The 22315-nt window shown below is 33.0% G+C and overlaps 1 protein-coding gene across 1 annotated transcript in view; it reads left to right on the top strand.

The window, feature by feature from the left end:
- LOC129225884 (zinc finger protein Xfin-like) overlaps positions 1–22315 on the top strand; it is a 49597-nt gene that overhangs the window by 1839 nt on the left and 25443 nt on the right. Inside the window, exons 3-5 of the mRNA XM_054860414.1 lie at positions 3142–3196; positions 6846–6996; positions 12499–12646. Coding sequence (XP_054716389.1) covers positions 3142–3196; positions 6846–6996; positions 12499–12646 — 354 coding nt within the window. The remainder of the gene's footprint in view (positions 1–3141; positions 3197–6845; positions 6997–12498; positions 12647–22315) is intronic.

Below are 22315 nucleotides of genomic sequence, written 5' to 3'. Positions count from 1 at the left end.
AATAAAAAATGTTCAAACATTACATGTTTTCATTTTTACATTACAAATACAGTTTATTTCCCTTCCCTTTAGTAATAATTCCTTTTAGTTTAATATGAAATGTTCTTCCAAAAATAAAAAGTTGCCCCCCCCCTTCCCCCCTTAAATGGTTATGATAGAAAGCAGTTGTTTCGCCTTGTCTTCAACTATTCATCAATTTATCAGTCCTACGGCCACAGCTTCCTACACTGTCCCACAGTGGCACAACCGAAAAATATTTTTAGATGGGGGGGGGGGGTACGTTTAAAATTTCTTGTGCTACAGGGGTCCGGGTGTTCTCCCCCGGAGAAAATTTTGAAATTAAAGTCCTAAGAACGCAGTTTTAGGCTGCCTCTGGCGGTTTAGACGATGAAAAGATTTAGGGGGCTTTCTGAGAAAATTTCAAGAAACTGAAGTCTTAAAGACGTGATTATAGGCGCAAGGGTGCCCATATGCAAAATTTTAAGAGGGGGCTCAAAAATTTTCCCCATGGTTTAGCAGAATGTTCACCCCATGGAAAGCGATTACAGTACATATTAGAGGTATTAAAATTTGACATTTTAAATACCTTATTCATTAATGGCTGAAAAAGAAATTTTTATACATTTTTGCAAAGAAAAAAGCACTAAAAGCAAGAAAGTTCTCATTTCCAAGGGGCATCTTGAGCCCCCCCCTTCCCCCCTATGTGGGCACCCTTGTATAGGCGATATGTGTTAACATTAGAGTAAGGGATGAAACTTTGTTGCTGTCTTCGATATATATATATTTTTAATAAAGTGAAATCGATCACCTCTCATCCCAAATTTTCCAACTTGAACTTCCAAAACAGAGTTACTGACAAACTTTGATGAATACAAGAAGGGGTGCTGCGTGGTTTCCCCCTCCCAAAAAAATCAAAATTGAAAAAGCGAAGTTTTTAAGCAATGTTCAAGGACTAAGGTGAGGGTTTAACCCGTTCACAGCCAGCATCTCACGGGTGTAACACAATGATTCCTCTCTTATCAGCGAAGTGGCACTTCCCTGCTACACGCTCTGATCAACTCTGATTTCTGCCCCATAAAAACAAATTCTTTTGATCTGAATTGCAGCTAAATTTAATTACTCTTGCTCTGCAATGTTTTAAAATTTATTTATCCAAATGGTGCAATGTGTTTTCTCTGTACTGGAACAAATAGAACAGTTTTGTCCTAGTCATAACTTTAAGGGTTGTAACTAAAATCATGAAACACTTTTGCAACTTATAGAAACTTAAAAAACATACCATCCCGGCATTTCATTAGAAATTGTACTTACGTGCACCATCCGTGAGTAGCACGAAAAGAAAAGATCGTAGAGAAGAAATACTGTTTAAGGCTTTCACGGCCGGCGTCAATATGAGGAGCTCACCAAACTCAAACCACTGATGATGGCTGCAGCAAAGCAAGCCGAAACGTCTGGAATTTCTACTCCAATTAGACCACGGCCAATAAGCCCGGAAATGTTATCTCCTTATGTAAAGAAGAAAGTTTTATAACATGAATCGCTACTGTGACTGCTCAGTTACATGCAAATCAAATGTCTTGCTTCTTAGATTTAGAAGTGAATAAAACAGTTAGTGTTTTAACATAAATGCCAACAAAATCAGTTTAGAAAATAATTACATGGAGGGCAGGTGGCACAGGACCAGGAACATTTCCAACGGCAGGGCATGCCCCATGGGGGGGGGGGGGGGGAAGCACACTTGGGGGGTGGGCGCAAAAATATCCAAGAGAAAATATTATTTAAAAGAATTGATTGACTGAAAGGTAAAGCAGACATACAAACATATTGAACAGCATTTCAACATATTTAATAATTATCTTTTTTAAAGTAAACAACTTCAGAATCAAAACTTACTTAATAAAAACATACCAAATTAAAAAGAAATTTCATAATTATTAGTGACTTCTTTAGGCCTGTCTTGAACTTTTTTCAAAGGAAGGCTTAATATGAGAAATAGCCACTCTCAGTTCTGTTTCTATATTTAGCTGAGATCTATATTTTGTCTTCAAAGAAGCTGCAGCAGAAAATTCAGTTTCACAAAGGTAGAATGTTGATAATGGTAATAGAATGAGAAATGCCATTGTTTTTCGTGCGGAAAAAGAATCTTACTCCTGACCAAAATTCTAATAGTGATTTATTATTAAATTGTTTTTTGATTTCGCCACTTTTCGTAAAGTCGATGAACTTTTCTTCCTCATCAATGGAGAGTTCTTTGGGAGTCTTATAAAATGGATCTCTAGCCCATTCCTAACTTGCTTACTTGCTATCAGTTTGTTGTCAGCAAGAAAATACTTTATAAAATTCTTTGCCAGCATATCTAAATGATTTTTAATGGTTATAAAAATAACTTTTAAGTGTTATTCAGCTTTTGAATATTAGTACTGTTAGAGGTTGATAATCAACCTCATCTAGGTCCTAAATTGCTTCCAATTTATTTGCATTCAGTTCTTTAATTTCCTATGTTCTAATAAGACTATGCTCAAAACAATGTTATGTGTAATAACATTAACTTTGTTTACGAAAAAATCAATATTTTTATTTAATACCCTGCTTCAGCTATCCCAACTAACTTCAGTTTCAAAATTTGACTGTGCCCTTATATTGATGGGGGCTTGAGTTCTCGTCAGTGTTCAAAGGGGGGAGCAGAGCCTAAAAGGTTGAGAACCCTTGAATTAAACCTTTTCTCCATGCAGGGTAGAATTTGCTTATACTCTTGCATAAAAGTTGTCTCTAATCCCTTTCATTTTAATTATTGCAATACCTTAATCTTGTTAAAGAGTTTTAGGATCTGAATTAATAAGTTTGAAGAATGTTAAAGTTAAAAATTAAACTGTCTAGCCGTAGCAAGTAGAAATTGACAGCCCTATTATGACATCAAGATTCTACAGTTTCATCCTAAGTCTTAGCCCAGTCTTGGAGGGGTAACTTGCAGCTTATTATTCTTAAACTGTTATTCTGCTTTTGAAAGAGTTAAGTTTTTTTTTTAGGTTGCTGTTTTGCAATTTTTGTGAAAAGTTTTTGCAAACAATGACCAATATTTAATTTCAATCATTGGAGTATTTTCTTGCATCTTTTCATTCAATCAAAATTCTTTTGTTTCAGATGAATGTAATAAAAAACAGGTGCAAAAATCTCAAAAACCAAAGAAAAGCTTGTGGTATGCCTTTAAGTTTATATGCTTAAAAACAATGAATTCCCTGCTTCAGATTATAGATTATTTAAAGAAATCTAATTCAAGAGCACACATTTGCAATGAAGGAATTATTTTGCTTAAATCTGTGCCTTATCAAATTGGATTTCAGCTATATCATAGTCAATGCAAGGTAATATTTAAATTAGTATTTAAATACATGATGTATTTCCTTATATTTATCCTACTTGCAGCAAGTTTTAGTCGTCAGTAAACTGTTTTCAAAACATCTGACTACTCCAATTATAAAATAACTTGCCAAGTTTTAAATCCAATGTCAAAAAAAAAAGTAAAAAAATGTTTTCTAAATGAATTGAAGACGGGGTCAAATCCAGCATCTATGAGAAATTGTTGTGGAACTTGGTACCCGTTTAGATCTGAACTCTTTTGTCGGTGACACTGTCTACTCCGAACCTCATTTAAATGGAACTTGGCTCCTTTTTCACATTTATGTTTGTTGTGATATCATTATTTTTTGAAAAGCTAAATCAAAGGTTATCTTCTTATTTGAACAATTAAATATAAAAGTGTGTACAAATATATGATTTCCTCTTTTTTTTTGTTCTACTTTTACGATGCACTGGTTTCTTTTTATTAGTAGTTTTGAAGATATTTCGATAACTGGGGATTTGGCACGATCGCCAATTTTGGGCAATAATGGTCCAACGAAAACATTTCTCAATTGCTAATATTATTGCATTTTTGCTCCTCCATTTTACATTTTAATTGAGATCTAAAGTTTTCAAACAACTTGATAAGTTTTAAGGCTGATTATTTTCGATTTTATAGGCTTAGCTCTAGATTTGGTTATTTAACTATTTGATGCATCATTTTTCATCTTAACAAAACTTAAAGTATTGTTTATAGTCCCATTTTGCTTAGAAGTTAAATAGGTGATTTAAAACTTCAACAACCTTGTTTTGGCAACGTTTGGTGGGCTCATTTGTTTTGATGTATTCGGCGAAATATTTTGCAATTGCGCTGTGAAGTGATTGCGACATGATGCTCATAAACAATAGCATATTTTTTTTCCTATTTTAGTGAAGTTTTTTTGACTTTTTAGATTTTTCCCTTTACATATGCATAAAAATCTCTCTTATGCCAAATTTCAATTATGTAGGACACTTGGAAGTTCGTAAACATTTTGATGAATGACTGAGTCTGTGTAAAAAATGATACTTTTCATTCCTTAATTATTCGATAAGAGATACATTGATGAAATTTAGGATTGTAGGTCTAGGTCTTCTATGCAACTCTATTGGACATACGGAATTTCAAGCACGTAGATCTAACATTTTTTGAGAAATGAGGGCGTCAAAAGTAGCTTGAAATGGTTCATGTAAGATACACACTGGCAAATGCATTGTCTGATTTCTGAACTTGGCTGACACGCTGCCATGTGTCTATTATGTGTAGATGTTATTTACACTGATTTCAAAATTGCTTTTGAAAAAGTAGAGTAATGACACCTGTAACAAATAAGGGTTCAGTAACAGACAGTCATGAGTTTGGATTTCAATAATAAGAGTTTTAGACGAGTAAAACTGATGTTGCTGTGACTCATGAAAATGGTGCGATCATCTAGTGTTATCAGAGTGAATTTCATAAGCCAGTTGGTATTTACAAGGCAGTGGTGGAAGGTTATGAACAACCACCATGAGGTCAGCTGATGTTTTATGTTCATTTAAATTTAATAAGACTTAAGTTCTAAAAATCAAGAACTTTTGAATGTTTTGAAGAGAAAAAGGGAATTTTGTTCGTCATTCATCCTTTTCTCATCCTATCTGTTACTGGATATCATTACATTTATCGGTGTCTGTTACTGGGGGTTGGATCGTTTTTCAGAATTTATCAAATAAAAATAGAATCAACTAATTCAGAGGATTCAAGAGGAGCCAAACGTTAGATGAAATGTAGTTACACAAGAGAAAAAGCTCAAAGAAGTGAGTTAATCTAGAGAGATGTCCTAAGCATGTCTGTACCGGTACCGTTACCCTACTATTTCCACTTGCAAACTGGATGTTAACCTTTCCATCTAATCTGTGTTCAGGCAGTAGTTTGCTGAACAATGTTCGATTGAACTGTAACCCTATGGCATGATGCTCTGCTTAGTGAATTTGTTTTCGTTTCAGTGGGAAGTGAGACTTTTTATTGAGTTAGAAACTGGCTTACTGGAAGGAAATCAAGATTAGTTCTTAGGGGATACCACTCTCAGTGAACTGATGTTTTAATTGGGGATCCACATGGTTCAGTTTTAGTTCCATTTTTGTTTGTTGTTTTTATTAATGATGTTAGTGATGAAAAGCTTTCGATATATATATAATATATAAGAACATTAATGTTTTTGCAAGTGAGGTCAAAGTTGTGGGGATCGTTGACAGTGAAAGCAAGTGAAAAAGCTTCAAAAGGATTTAAATCAGTTTCAAAGTGGGCAGTTAAGTGGGGTGTATGATTCAATGTTGGAAAATGTCAAATGGTCCTTAGGTCATGGAAAAAAGCATGCAAGTTATCATTTACTAGGGTGCAGCTTTAGTGACGAGGAAACAGGTATTGATCTGGGTATTTGAATTAGTCTGGGCTGTAAGAGTTTAGTCAACAGTGCAGAACAGCAAGAAACAAAGCCAACAGAATGTGACGTTTCATCAATTGGTCTATTTCTCATGCTTTCAAGGAAACTTTTCTACCTTCATGAAGTAAGTTTAGTTTGGCTTCATTTGGAATGTGCGGTTAAGTTTTGGTCTCCTTAAGATATTGATTTATTGGAATGGTTTCAAAGGAGGGCTACGAGGTTAGTAAATAGGCTTTCTAATTGAGATTGTGATTCCAGACTTGTTGTGATCCAGTTATTTAGGTTTATAAAAATGGAGGTTGTTGATGAACTTAATTTCTGCACAGATTTCAAAACCAGCGGTTATTTCATTTAAGTTTTCAATTCCCAAGCTAATCTTGAAATCAGGAAAAATTACTTCTTCAACAGGGCTGTACTCGGGGGCGTGCACAAGGAGGGTGAAGGGACACCTGTTGGCCCGAGCTTGAAAGGGGACCAATATTTTTTAAACTAGGCATGAAATATAGGGGTAAATAATATGGAGGTGGCCCGGAAAAGTCACTTGTGATGGGCTCCAAAATTTCTGTACACGTCCCTGGTTGTACTCATTTGGAGTAGCTTACCAAAAGCAACTGAGTGAGTTTAAAGAAGCTCTTGATCTGATTGAGGATTCATTCATTGACAACGATCATGCTTGCTGTGCCCTGAGCCTATTGCTGGACTTTTTTATTTGTTTAAATCCATCATGGTATGACAAAGTTGCGACATATCCTCATTGCAAGTTTGTCATCTGAATTAGATTTCACTTAATTGTACATATGAATTTGTTATGTGGATCTCTTGGTTCTTTTTAAATTGAAACAGTATATTGATAAGTGTCCTTTTCATTTTCATTTTTTGCAATTTTTTTTTAGAGTTGAAAATTTTCGTGGATGATTTAAAAAATTTATTGTTCTTTCTACAATATTGTGATGCATATGTTGGTAATACAATAAATATAACGTAAAGTTAAAATTTAAGGAGATTTCATTTAAATATATTTTATTTAATATGTTTTATTTTGTACAGTGAATATGCTCTGGAAGAAGAAAAAATGGAAACTAAAAAAAGTGTACCTGCTCCGAAATCCGATGGCCTTTTTTGGTGTGAGAAATGCCACAAATGTTTCAATAAAGCACGTCAGCTAGTGAAACATATTTGCATGGATACTGAAGAAGAAGTAAATTTTTCAAGACTATATTATTATTTAAGCAATTATTTTCCTTGTTGCTTAGTTTAGTGTACGTTCAACCAATTGAGCAGTTTATTCTATACATGTAGTGATGAAAAATACCCGGGTATTTATTTTTAGGGGTAAATACCCAGGGTATATACCCGGGTAAATACCCAAAATAGGTAAATACCCGGGTATTTATTTCAAAAATTTATATTCAACTAAAATACTTTTCTGTATACAACCAACAATATACAGAACAATAAATTTTTACCCAAAAATTGTATTTTGATCACATGTTTAAAGAATTATTGTGTGAAACAGCTTAGCAATCTAATATGATATTCACGTTAAATGTGTTGGATATGCCTGATCAATGTCAATAGCCAAATTTCAGATATAAAAAGCCATTCTACAAAAAGTAAAAAGATTAACTGGTTACAAAAAAAGCAAACATCAATTTTTTAAGGTCCTAGTCTTTTATAACGCAGTAATATGTCCCTGCATGACATTCAAAATGTAACGAAATGTCGCTCAATTTATTATTACTATTTATTTACCTATATCTTATGCAGAAATTTCCTCCAAACTTAGTTCAATTGTTCAGGTGTATTCTGTATCACACACACACATATATATACACACACACACATAATATACATAAACATTTAAAATTTTTAATCTTTTATTTTAGGATTTATGTTTAAAAAAGAAAATAGTCACCTTTTAATACCACCTAAATTTTTTTTGCAAAATGCGCAATTATTAGGGGATTTACCCTGCCTTCGGAAAAATACCCAAAAAATTATTTACCTTCCCACCCTACAGAGGAGCAAATGCAAATGGGCAAGGCAACAGAAAAGAATATTTTGCCTTTTTTTGCTTATTAATGTGAAAACTGTTTCTATATTTTCCATGTTATCACTTAAATATCAATAAAATAAATAACACGATAGTCTTAATAACTTCTCAGTTTATTCTTCCAAACATCCCTCATGCTTCCTTTTTTTTCATTTTGGATATGACTAACCTAGATTGTGATTTTGAAATCCTGAAGTTCATAATGAATTGCTTATACTTCTCCAATTATGACATTGAAAAGAAAGATTCTTTGGTTCACCATATGTTTCTTCCATGATTTCATCAAGTCTTTCAATAAAAAAAATATTATAAACTGTGTAATACATATATGTATCTATCAGTTTTACCAATTATTTCACATTTAGATTTTTTAAAAAAAATCCCATTCACTTTTTTGCAATTTTTGTAAAATACCCAGTTTTTGGGTATTTACCCAGGCCTTGGGTAAATACCCAAAAAATATTTACCTACCCGCTGGGTATTTACCCGATCCACATCACTATATACATGCAATTAATTTTTTCTTTATTTGTTAGGTTATTCAAATGCAATGGTCCAGAAAAACTTTCTAAATGCATTTTATACAAGAATTATGAAACCCACATTTTAACTTTGTATAAGAACTAAGTTAAAATCAAATTTCCAATTGATTCTAAAAGACTTTCTTGAATTACGTTTATACTCATCAAAAGAAAAGATAGCAATTCAAACTGGTTCTTAAACCTGAACTTTGAGATTGTAGCTAATTCCGTTTAAAAATATTGGAATCAATCTGAAAGTGCTTCCAGTTTAGATGAAATCAGTGATGAAGAGATCAATTTATTAAAATAAATAATGGACCTTGATAGCCTCGATATATCAATTAAAGGAATTGCAGTAGTTAACATTTTTAAAAAATGTTTTGTATGATCCTCCCCTACATGTTCAAGCTATGATAATGGGGTGGGGGGGGGGCTGTCAGCCCACAGTTGCCTTCTTGAATTCTTGTCATAAATCAGAATCTTATTGTTTCATTTTAAATATATTGTTTTTTATGTTGGTAAAATGGTTTCTCATTAGTTACTCAGCAATCCACTTCTGGATCAGCAATTATTCCACATAGCACACACCAAACATTTTCACTATCCACTACTAGTACATTTTGCAATGCTCCTGACACTATTAATTTAGAAGTTTTAAATTTCTTAAAATGTCCAGACTTGTTATATCATGGATAATACAAGCCACAGATAAGCAAGCTACCAGAATTGAAGCTTAAAATTGAGTTTTTATTTGAGCCCCATAAGACTATGCGATCTGGTTCTACTATATTCTACTTGTGCGTTTACCTAAGTGTGTTTGTAAATGAGTTAGTGCCACCAATACACAAAATTGTTTAAGAAACTTCATTTGAGTTATGAAATAATTTTTTACGAAAGGTTATTTTTCATTAAAACGTTGTTCTATATTTATGCATGAAATTTGAAAAGAAGAAAAAGGTTTGAAGATAAATGAAAAAAAAAAGAATGTAATTTTCAAAATATCACTGTAATGAGGGAAGGAAACACTCAAATGCTGTCTTAATATTCTTGCTGAAATGTAGGCTTGTCATTTTGTGGTTTTCCAGAAAAAGAGGAGGAAAGCAAAATGTATGAACTAAATGCAAATTATACAAGAGTGCCCATGGGGGGGGGGGGAGGTCATAATAGCACAAACAGTACCATTGAAATTTTAGAAGGGTTTTATCTCATGTTGGTGAGTTGGGGCGCTTCATAGCTTTGGGGGGGGGGGGGGGGTGAGCCATCAACGTTTGGAGGGGGACAGCCTTGAATCATATCAAAAACAAACAAAAATTTCTCCCAGTCATATGTAACATTAATTTCTCCAATTTGGGAGGGTTGGGGGGGGGGACTATCACCACCTCCTGACCTTCCTAAATGGTGGGCCTGCTGAAATCTAAAAAGTTAGTACTTGCAGCTGTTCCTCATAGAATTAGATATCAAACAGGTATTCAGTGGCGGATACAAGGAGAGCATCATGAGGGTAATGAACCTCCCTAAACCGTCGACAGCAGTATCCCTCCACATTGTGTTCAAATATTTTATGCATAAAATCTAAATTCTTCATTTCATTAGTTATTTTTAAAAGTAAATATTTGAACTGCTACTTTATTTCATTTCTTATGAACTCAATTTGCAACGCTTATCCCCAATTAGGAGGTGCTTTTTTTTTATGACCCCAAGCAGTTTCAGAAATTTTTCGTACCCAAAACCGTCGGTTCCTTCATGGGGTTGAGAGGCGGGGGCAGGGCCGGATTTGGAAGTGTGGAGGCCCCGGGGCAACGAAGGAGTGGACGCCCCTTATCAGGGTTCGAAAAGATCATCATATTTTCGAAAATATCCGATACTTTGATATATATCTAATCTGACTATTTTATATATATGTATATATCCGATATTTTCGATTTAAAAAATTTCCATTCAAGTCATTTCGTCAAATAATTTTAAAATTTTTGAGCTCAAGAAGCGAGAAGTTGTAAGAATGACCTGCAAAGTTAACCATTTTTCGGATTTTTTTTTTTTATTTACTTTATTTCTCTTCAACTCATAGGTACAAATTACAAATTAAATGAATAAAAAAAATATTACCACTGAAATGCTCGATCAAATGAAAAAATTGATAGTAAATGGATACTTGCAATCAGGGCTTTCTGATATATGGATAACTAGCAAAAGTACCCGGCGTTGCCTGGGTCAGTAATAATTATGAGAAGAAATCATTACTTGCTTTTTTTTTCTGGTTTAAGTGAAAGAATTTAAAACACATCTTTTTGACGTGATTAAAAATAGAGTTTCTTCCTTACCCATAAAAGTAAAATAGCAATAAGTATAAAGAACAAAATAGTATTGATTTAGAAACGAAAGCACTATATTTAAGCATATACAAATTTCCAAAACATGAAATTATTCTTCTCATGTTTAAACAGATTAATCTGTTGATACTTTTTTTTTTTTTTAACATGGAGTCTAAAACCTTCTCTGTACTGCTATTGAAGTTGCTCGTAATCCCCTTATACTTCCTTTAGTTATTTTGGGAAATTTCAATCATTGTGGGCTCTTGGTGCAATTTTACCGAATTTGCGGGAATCGTTTGGGGATACCTTCGATGATGCTCCCCCCTTCTTTCCTTACTTTGTAAAACGATATGATATTAATTTTCGTTACAAAGATATTATCGTCAGGTGCTGAGATACTTTTGGTCACCATAAAATGGTGCTAAGAGTTTCATCCGAAATGTTTCCAAAATAAGTAGTAAAATTTGGAGATTGTTTGAAATTGTGCAAAAAGTAAAATTAATGGGAGTTTTTGTGCTGTTTATGAATTTCCCTAATTTAGTTGCTGGATTATTTAACACAGTAAAAAAAGTTTTTTAAAGATTCTTTGATTGGCGATATTTTGTTTACATGGTGAAAGCTGAGAAACATTATGACGTAGTCTTCGGCTTCAAAAACAGCGACGTTGAAAAAAACTGCCAAATGCATCAGCTACAGAAATCTTTCTGCAAAAATTTTGGCGATCTGCTGGTTGATTGGATAATGAGTAAGTGTTCAATCAGCGTAAATAAGAATAAAAACCATTAATTACATTAAAGTTCTGTTTAAATGGAAAATGATCAGACAAATCATATATTATTTGCCAATCTTGTGCAAAAATCTTACTTCAAGATTTGACTTGAGAAAAGCCTTGAACAGTCACGAAAAGCAAAGATAGTCAACAATACAACAATTGTCGCTATCGACAGGGAGTTGAGATGATACCCTAAATACTATATTGTGTTGAGGAAAGCCTTCGAACATGGAACTAAAAAGGTCATAACTCGTTTTTTATTCTACTTAGAAATTTGGAACAGGTGCCGTTTTCAGCAGAAAAATCAGAGCTTTCGATGGACATATAATGTAAATATGTGCAAGTATTTTTTCATCCCTATATTAGAGAATTTATACGAAAATTGTATTTTATTGCTCCCCTAAGGGGGTTTTGCCCCCCATAACGGAACGAAAACTACCCTATGTGTTATTCTGATGCATAAGCTATATTATTGTAAAGTTTCATCGAAATCCGTTCAGTAGTTTTTGCGTGAAAGAGTAACAAACATCCATACATCCATACAGACAAACTTTCGCATATATAATAGTAGTAAGATAATATTATTTTTGTGCAAGCATTCTTTCTAGAAATACAAAAAGAAAATGTCTGGGAGAAAAAATGTAAAATTTGCTGACCCGTGAAAGTTAGGATATTTTGTAAAAATTTTGTTGTGGAGGCCCCGGGGCGGTAGCCCCGCCTGCCCTCCCCTAAATCTGGCCCTGGGCAGGGGAGTCATTTTTCAGCATGACCCCCCTCTAAAGTAGTTTTTTGTAGCCACTCCTGCAGTAATTATGTATGTCCTTAAAGTTTATCACCAATCAATATTTTTTCCTTACTGTTTTGAAATTCTTATCTTTATTAATTTCTTATTGTAAATGAATGTATTTTTTCTTAAATTAATTTCTTACTTTATCAGTTAGTTAATTTATGTAAAATATGCTAAATATATTAAATTTATGTTTTATGAGTAGTAAATTCAGATTAGTTTTTGGGTATTAATATGACAATTTCCCTATTGCAGGATAATTATTTTGAGGACACATCTGTAGACTCTGATGTAACTCAAAGCTACAAATCATACATCATGATCGATCCTGACCCTTGGAGCAAGAGAACCAAGTATAAAAAAGCTGAAGATCCAAATAGTCATTGCACTGAAAAAAATGAAGGTGGGAAAAAGTTTTTTTTTTTTCTTTTTGTAGACTGCTTGTAATAAATTTGGTTCGGGGTCTCCAACCTTTTTGGGAGATAAAAAATGGACACTTCAAAAAAAATAATTAAATTGGATTTTTCAGTCATGTTGCATTGAAGCAATTACTTTATATAGATGCTGGAAAATACCATTTTGCAACAACTTAGTTCTTCCCCTCTAAGAACTCTTCTATGCATTTTTATTTTTTACCACCTTTTTTTTTACCAACTTCTTATAAGAAGACTTTTTCAGTGGAAATTATTTATAATTTAACTGTTAAACATTTAATTCATGCATGTTTATTTATTTATTTATTTATTTTTGGCAACTTTCAATCTTTAGATCAGTGACATTCTATTTTTATAGTTACAGTAAAACCTCGTTAAGTCGTCACTCAAGGGACCAAAAATTTTTGACCACTTATGCGAAGTGACTACTTATGCGGAGTGGGAAGTTAAGGAAGAAAAAAAAATCCTTACAAATATTCATAAAGAGCAGTAGAATTCTGTGAGAAAAACAATAGCTTATGTAATCAATATCTATAAATTAGTGGAAATATTAAAAAGGAAGAAAAATACTAAGGATAGTTACTTTATTTCATTTACTCTTACCTATACATTACTAAATAACAACTTATTTTAATGTAGTTACAGTACATTAAGGTGCCGCGGTACTGAGATCTATTTTGGAACTCGACCACCGTTTCAAAGGAAATCATTTTACGGAATAGCAAAAAGGCATGAGCTAAGCAGACTTGATTGACAGACGAGTATCCAATCAGAGACGAAATTTAGGAGAAAGTACTAAACCACACAAGTGATTTATAGTCGTCATTGAGGCTCTTCGCCTGTGCCTAGGGGCTCGGGGTTGGTGTTGTCTGCGTCTGCCCTTACGCATTCACTACTCGGTCCCCCACATGCTGACTTCCCGCTATTTGGTTAGAAGCTGGAACATCAAATCTTGGGACAGTATCATTGGTAGCTGTCCTTAGAGTTTTGTAAGCGGAATTCTAACTATCGAAGACAAAAAAAATCGCAACTTTGTAATGCATTTTTCATAACTTTTTTTCCAAAATATTATTGATGTTTTTTTTTTTTCAAAAAAAAAAAAAAAATCGACCAATAATTTTTCTCTTTAAACTTAAGAAATGAATTAATTGATTTAAATCGACAATTTTAATCATACTAAGTAGCTAAGACACTTCTAAATTTCACTACTTCAGCCTTTTTAAAGTCAGAACAGCCTATCGTCTTTATTTTTGATTCTGTTAATATAGGGTTTGTCTCCAGGCCCGTAATTTCGAATTTTTATGGGGGGGGGGCAAAAGGTATGTGTTTAGTGTAAATTATCCCCAAAACAGCAAAAACCACGCCGACTTACAAAAAACAGGGAAGTAAATCTTTTTTTGCATTACTCAACCTGAAATTTCAAATGATTAGTAGCCAGTGACCAGCATACACTTTTTCTATCACTAGAAGCCACATTTTTCAGAACCTAAATTTTTTAACTGAAAAAAATCAGGCAATCTTAAAGTGTTACGCTTAAAGGTGGGTCTGAAAAAAAAAATGTATTGGGAAAGTAGGCTTGTTGCTACATTGTATGCATATTTGTAAAAGTAGAGAAATGGAAACGTAAAAACTAATCTTGCTTCAGTCATCATTTCCAGTTGAAAATTTTAAAGAGTGTGTAAATTAAAAAGCAAGAGTTATTTTGAAAGCATTTATTATAGGTGAAAAAGAAGTTTTAAAATGTAAACTTCAAGTGCAAAACAATAAAAAAATATTTATATACCTTTGCTGGAAATGGGGGAAAATAAAAATGGACTGACGTCTAAAAGATATCAGTTCTCAACATAAAGAGTAGATATTATTATTACTTATTTTTTTTATTAATACAAATTTTTAATCTGGGTCGAGAAAGGTCGAATTAAAATGCAATATATATGGGTCGTTCCATGTCAAGTGACCTAGGAGTTCCCAATAGACCCTCTCCAATTTTTATGAAAATTTTAACGGATGTTCATAGAAGACGAATATGAAGCTATGCCAAATATCCATAAATCGTATGGAGATCCATACGAGATCCATTCGCCGATATCCATAGTTTGGCCTTTTTTTTCCACGTTGCGATTGAAACGACAAAACCACCAAGTTTGTGCTTTCCTTGCTCACGGCGGCCTGAGATGGTTACAATACTAGTATTTGGTGATCCTGAACAACTTTTGCGGTAGAAGAGCCTAGTTGTATAGCAAAAGATCGATGCATGGTAGATTTTTCACAATTTGCTGCAAAAGTAGGATAAAAATCACATTTTTACAAATTATAACTATACACATCGGCTTGTACCTGCTGAGAGATTAATTTTCTGAAGCTAATTGTTTCCTCGTTTGTAGCCTGTTGTTATGCAAGTGGCATCTTGATAGCCCAAATAATTGCTGAATTTTTTCCAGTTGAAAAACCAGTCAAAAAAGTTTTCGTCAATATTGTCTCAATTACTTATACATTACTTAATAACAACTTATTTTAATGTAGTCACGGTACATTAATACAATCCTTCAATGCTGACTGATGAAGTTGTTGCTTACGGAAAAGAACTATCTATTCTAACGTACATCAAGCTTTAAATTTTGTGTTTTTTGTTCCTTGTGAAGGGATGTTAAATACTGACTAATTTTCTCCAGGTATTAGATTTCGTATGTCTTGCTGAAAGGAGTTTGATTCATACTCTTGGCACTCGGCAGAGTCACAGCAAGAAATATAATACTTTGAACGACCAGAACGGAGGATCGAGATTTCAAGGAAAAATGACTTTCAAACAAGTCCGACACTATTTTCTAAGATCCGATAAGGAAAAGGAATTTTAGAAAACAATTTTTGAGTGACTAGTTCACCGGGTAAAATTAAATTCGGTGACCAGTAAAGCAGGATCATTTTACCTTACTGTGAATGAGACCTTTTCGGGACCAAAGAAAAACGACCACTTAAACGGAGTGACCACTTAACCGATCGACTACTTATTGAGGATTCACTGTATTACGTTCCTATAATTTATTTTTTTGTAAGAAAATGCAAGAATTCAACAAAAAATCCATTCTTATCAAAAATAACTTTGAATGGTTATTCAGCGGTGTCTGGAATGAGAACGGTGTCTGGAAACGACGATTCAATTTTGAAATTTACAGATTGTTTAGAGAACCTGACATAATAAAAAGCATAAAAATTAGGAGAATGAACTGGGCGGCCCATGTCTCTCGAATGAACGAAGAAAACCCAGTGAAAAAAGTTTTTGCTGCAAAACCTGTGACAATTCGAGGAAGGGGACGACCAAATATGAGATGGTTGGATTCTGTTGAATCTGACTTCGATATTCTCAAAGTTAAAAATTGGAAAACCCAGGCAAAAAGTAGGACGTCTTGGAAGATTCTCCAAAGGAAGGCCTTGGCCCACCCTGGGCTGTCGAGCCAACTATGATGATGATGATGGTTATTCAGCATGTCCATTGTTTATGAAATAATAAGTAATATATGAAACCAATAGCAGATGGTTAAATGTCAACAAAGTTAATTTCAAAACTGAAATACTATAAAGCCTATTTTTCTGCTTGCAAGCAAAAGAATGCATATGTTGTTTTCACTTTGCAATCTTTCTGCATCCCGCGCAACAATTGAAATTTTTCTTTTTAAATATTTTTTAAATCTTTGTTATGAAGTAAATAGAGTAACTTTCTTTTTATTGTCATTGAAATTCTATTTTGAAAATGTAGATGCACTATGTGTAACTAATGTGTTATTAGAAGCATTTAAACAACCAAAAATAAAAATAAACCAAGAAGAAACAAGCAATATTCCAATAGCACGGTTATAACATCGAGAGACTGCAGTTTCGTCATTCTTATGAATTCATCCGTCTGCAACAATCTTTCACCGAGTTGAAGGCAGATTGCCCTTCCACATGGAAGCTGAGCTTTAAACTGGAAGATCAAATTAATTTACCAAACCAGCAAATCAGCATGCCTCAGAGCAATACTGAGACATTTAATCCCTGGAATAACACTAAGATATCATACTGTTGCTTTGTGGCGAGAAAGTGTCCGCAAGCAATGGTGCGGCAAATATTTTTATTTTAAAAACTTTTACAATGTAATTTTAGTACAAAAAAAAAAAAAAAAAATTAAGCCTTCAGCTATTTTAACTGTTTCAACTATGCACAATGTCAACTAATATACCTGACTCTTATTGGCTATTCAACATCCACTTTGGACATTTTCAACACTTTTTAAATTTTATCTTCATTGTACTTCAAAATAAAGCAATGATCAAGTTCTGATTGGGGCATTACTGGAAAGAATTAGAAGAGGGACAATATTTCTTTACAGACTTTCTCAGCAGAATTCATTTATTAATTATGCTCACATATACCAATGCAATGTGTAACATATGATTTGCCTGAATAAGTTAATAAAATAAGAGCCAGTTTTTGTAAGAGTCAGGCAGGTCAGATACATGCCATTTTTGATTTTGCTAAAAATTTTACAGTGGTTTCTTTGAATTATTTTAGAAGACACGGATTTTTTCTTTTCTTCCAAAAAATTTTTTGTGACCCACAAAAATTCCGAAAGTTGATCCCAACTTGGGGTTTTTCTCAAATTGACATTTTTTAATATTCAATTATCTCTGCGCATTGAGCATTTTCAAAAGTAATCTTTGTGGTTACAACACGATATTTAGTGCCTCAAATGAAATACATCGTAAATTTTATGGCTGACCTTCAATGACCCTGGCAGGGGTGGCTAAACTGTGCCGAAAAAGGGAAAATGTGTCATGTTTGAGGCATCCTGGTTCCATGCACTGAGGTTCAACCATAGTTTTTACAAGCAATTTGTGTAGGGATACACATACATTATTATTAAATAGGCTCATTAAATGCATGGTTAATCCTCACTGCTGTGAAAGAATAGCAGTTTTGGCATCAAAATATGATAAAAAGTGTACTTTTTAGGGGTCTCTATCTCTGTGCACTGAGGGTTAGTATACAACTTACTGCCTGCATTTAAAACTAGAGTATGTTTATTTTCACAATCAAGTGACAAAACTATGAGCAAATTCTTTTCAAGAACACAATATGTATTTCAAAACAGTAAAACGAACATTTAGTTTACAATTCAATCAACATATCTGGGTTTAAACTTTCCTCCAGGAACTTCCAAATATTATTTGAAAAACTAGTATGCTCAAAAACTTACCATAAAAGAGTTATAGACTGGCAAATAGACTGATTATGTTTACTCGCATGCTTTATAATATGATAACTGGAAGCAAAGTGAAAAAAAAAGTTATTATTGCGGTAAAAACGTAAGTTATTTGTAACACTTTTTTGAAGGCGTTTTAGGTATATTTTAAATTATTTTAATTAAGATAGCTTTTTTACGTTTGTACTGTACTTTATAGTTCGTTGACATTCATTTATACTGTACATTATAGTGACAAAAATTATTTTCTCTGCACTAAACTACCATGATAGCAAACAATTACTAAGTCATATTTTAGTACTTATGATAAAAGCAATACTATGGCATTATAAAACAAGGGTATGTTTGGCTAACTGACTAGTGGGACAATAAGAAATACAAAACAAAGCATTGTAGCTTGAGTACAACTAGCTGGATGCGTCGTTAACTCTTATGCTATTTCCTCATCTTGAAGTGCATTTTATGAGCCTGCAGAACCATTGCCCATAGTTATGTCACTTGTTTGTGAAAAGACATACACTCTAGTTTGAAATGTAGGCAGCAAGTTCTATACTAACCCTCAGTACACTGAGATACAGACCCCTAAAAAGAACTTTTTTTATCATATTTTGATGTTTTTCTTTCACTTTGCTTCTAGTTATCATATTATAAAGTATGCGAGTAAGCATAATCAGTCTATTTGCGAGTTTATAACTCTTTTATGGTCAGTTTTTGATCATATTAGTTTTTTAAATAGTATCTGGAAGTCCCTGGTGGAAAGTTTAAACCTGGATATGATGACTGAATTGAAAACTGAACAGCTCATTTTCCTGTTTTGAAATACGTATTGTGTTCTTGAAAAGAATTTGCCCATAGTTCTGTCCTTTGTTTGTGAAAATACACATACTCCAGTTTGAAATGCAGTCATCCAGTTCTACCAGGGGCAGCAAATAGGGGGAGCAAGAGGGGGCGGTTGCACCCCCAAATATTTTGCGCAGAATATTAAGAAATCAGGAAATTCAATTTACCTAACGCGCAAATCAGTGATCATATGCAATAGGAAGTTAAAAAAAAAAAAATCTGCAGATGATCTTTAGTAAAAGTTGATGAAACTCGAGACCTGTCCAGCCACGAGCAAGTGTTTTTCGCTATTTGGATAAAAACTTTGAAATTCATGAATCATTTTCAGAACTTTCATAATAAAAAAATAGATGGAGAATAAGTTTATTTCAACTAAAGAAGAAATTTCCTCATATGGTTTAAATGCCTCATTGTACTTGTAAGTGCAGTGTTAAGATGATGCTTCTGCTTCCAATGTGAAAGGGCAGTGCAGTGTGACTGGCCCGATTTTTACGAGAAGTTTCTTGGTATTTTGAGTTCATTGTTGAGCTCATATTTTAAATATACGTTCAGTTAGTGAGTGAACATTGATCCTCCTGTTAAGAGGCATATTTGAGCAGTTCAATATATTGTATACTTTCATGGAAACTTCTTACAAAAGACACGCTATTTTTTAAAACAATTCGTGCATCAACAGATACTTTTGCTGGATGAGGTACAAAATGGTCTTCAAAAGTTAAAGCTAGAACTCTTGATCGAGCTCCTATTGAGAACTTCTTGTTAATTTGGATTTATTGGACATATTAAAAAATAAATAAATAAATAAGTGACAAAAATCCACATGATGATGCAAAGTCAAATGATTGACTCAATATTTTGTATCAAATAATAGATTCATTCAGTTTCTAATGAAATTAACACAAGATTTAGTGATAAATCTAAGTTCAATATTATATGTGCAGGTTAGTGAACAAGATAAATAAAATATTTCAGTTACAAGTAAAAGTTGTTGAACGAATCAAAAAGAATTGTTTTGCGGAGAGCCAGTGTACTTCAATGATGAAAAATGAAGACTAGAGCACAAATTTTAAACTTGCATGATTTTTTCTTTTAAAGAGAAAAATTTTAAAGATGCGGTTTCTAACATAACTTTGTAGCTTCAATTATTTTTTTACCGATTCCAATCAACTCAGCTAACTGTGAAAGATCATTTTCGTGTCTCAGAAGGTTAGAGATTTTTTTTTTTTTTTTTGGTGCATGATGGGACAAGCGAGACTTTCATCTTCAGCTATACTGCCAAGAGCATGCCGCTGGATATTGACGGAATATAGTACCAAGATTTCCTCTTCTTCTGGATTCCAAAAATCGTGCATTAAAAATTTACTTTAGAAACGGTAGTATCAAGATCTTTTCTGTTATAGCTGACTATAAAATAAATTAAAAATGTGGATATTAAAATTTGAATTTCTTTAATGACCTTACTTAAAAAAAATGTACTCGCATTTTATTCCACACTGAGAAAATTCATGTTTAAAAAACTCGACCCCCCAAATGAAATGTTGAAATGCCGCCCCTGAGTTCTACACTGACCCTCAGTGCACTGAGATAAAGGCTCATAAAAACTGCCTTTTTTAACTTTAAGGAATGTTTCTGTTTCCGAAATGAGAAGTTTTTTATACTTTTGGCCTCATTTAAATGCAAACTTAAAAACTGTTGTGCTTACTCTGATTCTAATAATATTTTTACTCTGAACTTTTTGGTATTTTAATCAGGACCGTTTACGTTATTTAGAAAGAGTTGATTTCCTTCTGATGGGGATTTTAAAGGTTTGATGTTCTCTCTCTAAAGGTACATTGTTAGAATCAGGATTTGTAGTGACTTTTGACCCCATTTTAGACGATTTTTTCGGTATACAGTAATTAAACCATAATAAGCTATACAATAATTTAGATAGCCGGTTTAGTTTTGGACGGGGATCGAGATTATAAGGGAAATGTTTGACTTTATTTAAGAATTGTTGATCTCACTCAAATTGGAATTTTTGAGAATTAACCAAACTAACTTCTTTAAGACTCCTGAACATTTTCCTGAGTAGGGGACTAATGTATGTTCACCGGCAAGAGGCGGAGGGCCGGAGGGAACTCCAACTCCCTGATTGCGCCTCTCACGTCCTCTCACTCCCCCTCTGACCTTGGGTTGATCTTCCTCCTGATAGCCGCCTCCCAGGGCCGCCGCGAGGACTCCTAGAAGGTTACGGGGTTTTTTCCCGCGTTTTTGAATATTTTCGCGCCTTTTTGGACTTTGTCGTTTTTTCTTCTAACCTTATACGAAGGTTTTCGCATGACCACGTTTTGGCACGACCGCGTTTTTGCACGACCATGTTTTCGCACGGCCGCGTTTTCACACGACCGCGTTTTCGCACTTTGTCGTTTTTTACTTTTACGGAATGGCAACACTTGTTGTCATGACAACTGAAGTTTTCGGGTGGCAACACTTGTTGCTATGGTAACCAAAGTCTTTACTTTTCGATTTTTACTTTTAAGAACGTTCGTGGTGCCATCTATCGTGACTTTGAATGTTTTTTTCCGGACTTAGAATATTTCCCTGAATTTAATTATTTTTATTTTTCGAGTGTCGGAGTTGGAAATCAAACACCCAAACTTTGAGTTAGCAAAAACGTATGCTAACCACTATGCTTTATTTCCCATTACTCTTTCAGTCTTAATGTGAATCTGTACCATGACGACGAATATTACAATTTAATTAATTTTAAAACCATCAATTAATTTACTCTTTAGTACTAATCAAGACACATCATTAACTTAATTTCGGCTCATAATTGAAACTATCATCATTATTATTATTATTTTTCATAATAACACAGTTTTTCACTTAAGTTAAGATTTATTTAAATACAACCCATTCGAGATTTTTGATTTATTTCAATGCTTTGTGGACTTGAAATTTATTTTAAACTTTGATTTTCTTTTTCATGCATTTCAAACTTTATCATTTTTTTTTACAACATTGATTCTTTGCATGAATTTCAAAACTTGCAACCAATTTATTCTTAGCATTAATTAACACTTATCATTAACAAATTTTCACGGAATTTTTTAAAATCATCTTAAATATGTTTTTTTCTTTTTTTACTTTTATACAACAAAATATTTTTTCTAACTTGTTAAATTTTCTTAACTATTTTTTTTTCTTTGTCAAATTTACAAAATAATTTTTCTAACTTGTAAAAATTTCGAAGAAATAATTTTCTTAACTAATTTTTTTTTTTAACTTTCATACAACAAAATAATTTTTCTAACTTGTAAAAATTTCGAAGTAATAATTTTCTTAACTATTTTTTTTTTTAAACTTTCATACAACAAAATATTTTTTCTTACTTGTTAAATTTTCGAAGAAATAATTAACTTAAATGTTCTTTCATACATTTTGAACTTTATCGTTTTTTCCTGTCATTTAGCATTTTGATATTTTTTTTTTCACTATTTTGCCGTTTTTCAATTATTTTCAGTCTTTAACTATTTTCTTACTTTTTAGTCTTTAACTAATTTCAAGCATTTCA

This window comes from Uloborus diversus, chromosome 7 (genome assembly GCF_026930045.1).
Source record: "Uloborus diversus isolate 005 chromosome 7, Udiv.v.3.1, whole genome shotgun sequence".
Classification (NCBI taxonomy): Eukaryota; Metazoa; Arthropoda; class Arachnida; order Araneae; family Uloboridae; genus Uloborus; species Uloborus diversus.
Note: the sequence above shows the minus strand (reverse complement) of the source record. Positions and strands in the feature narration are given on the sequence as shown.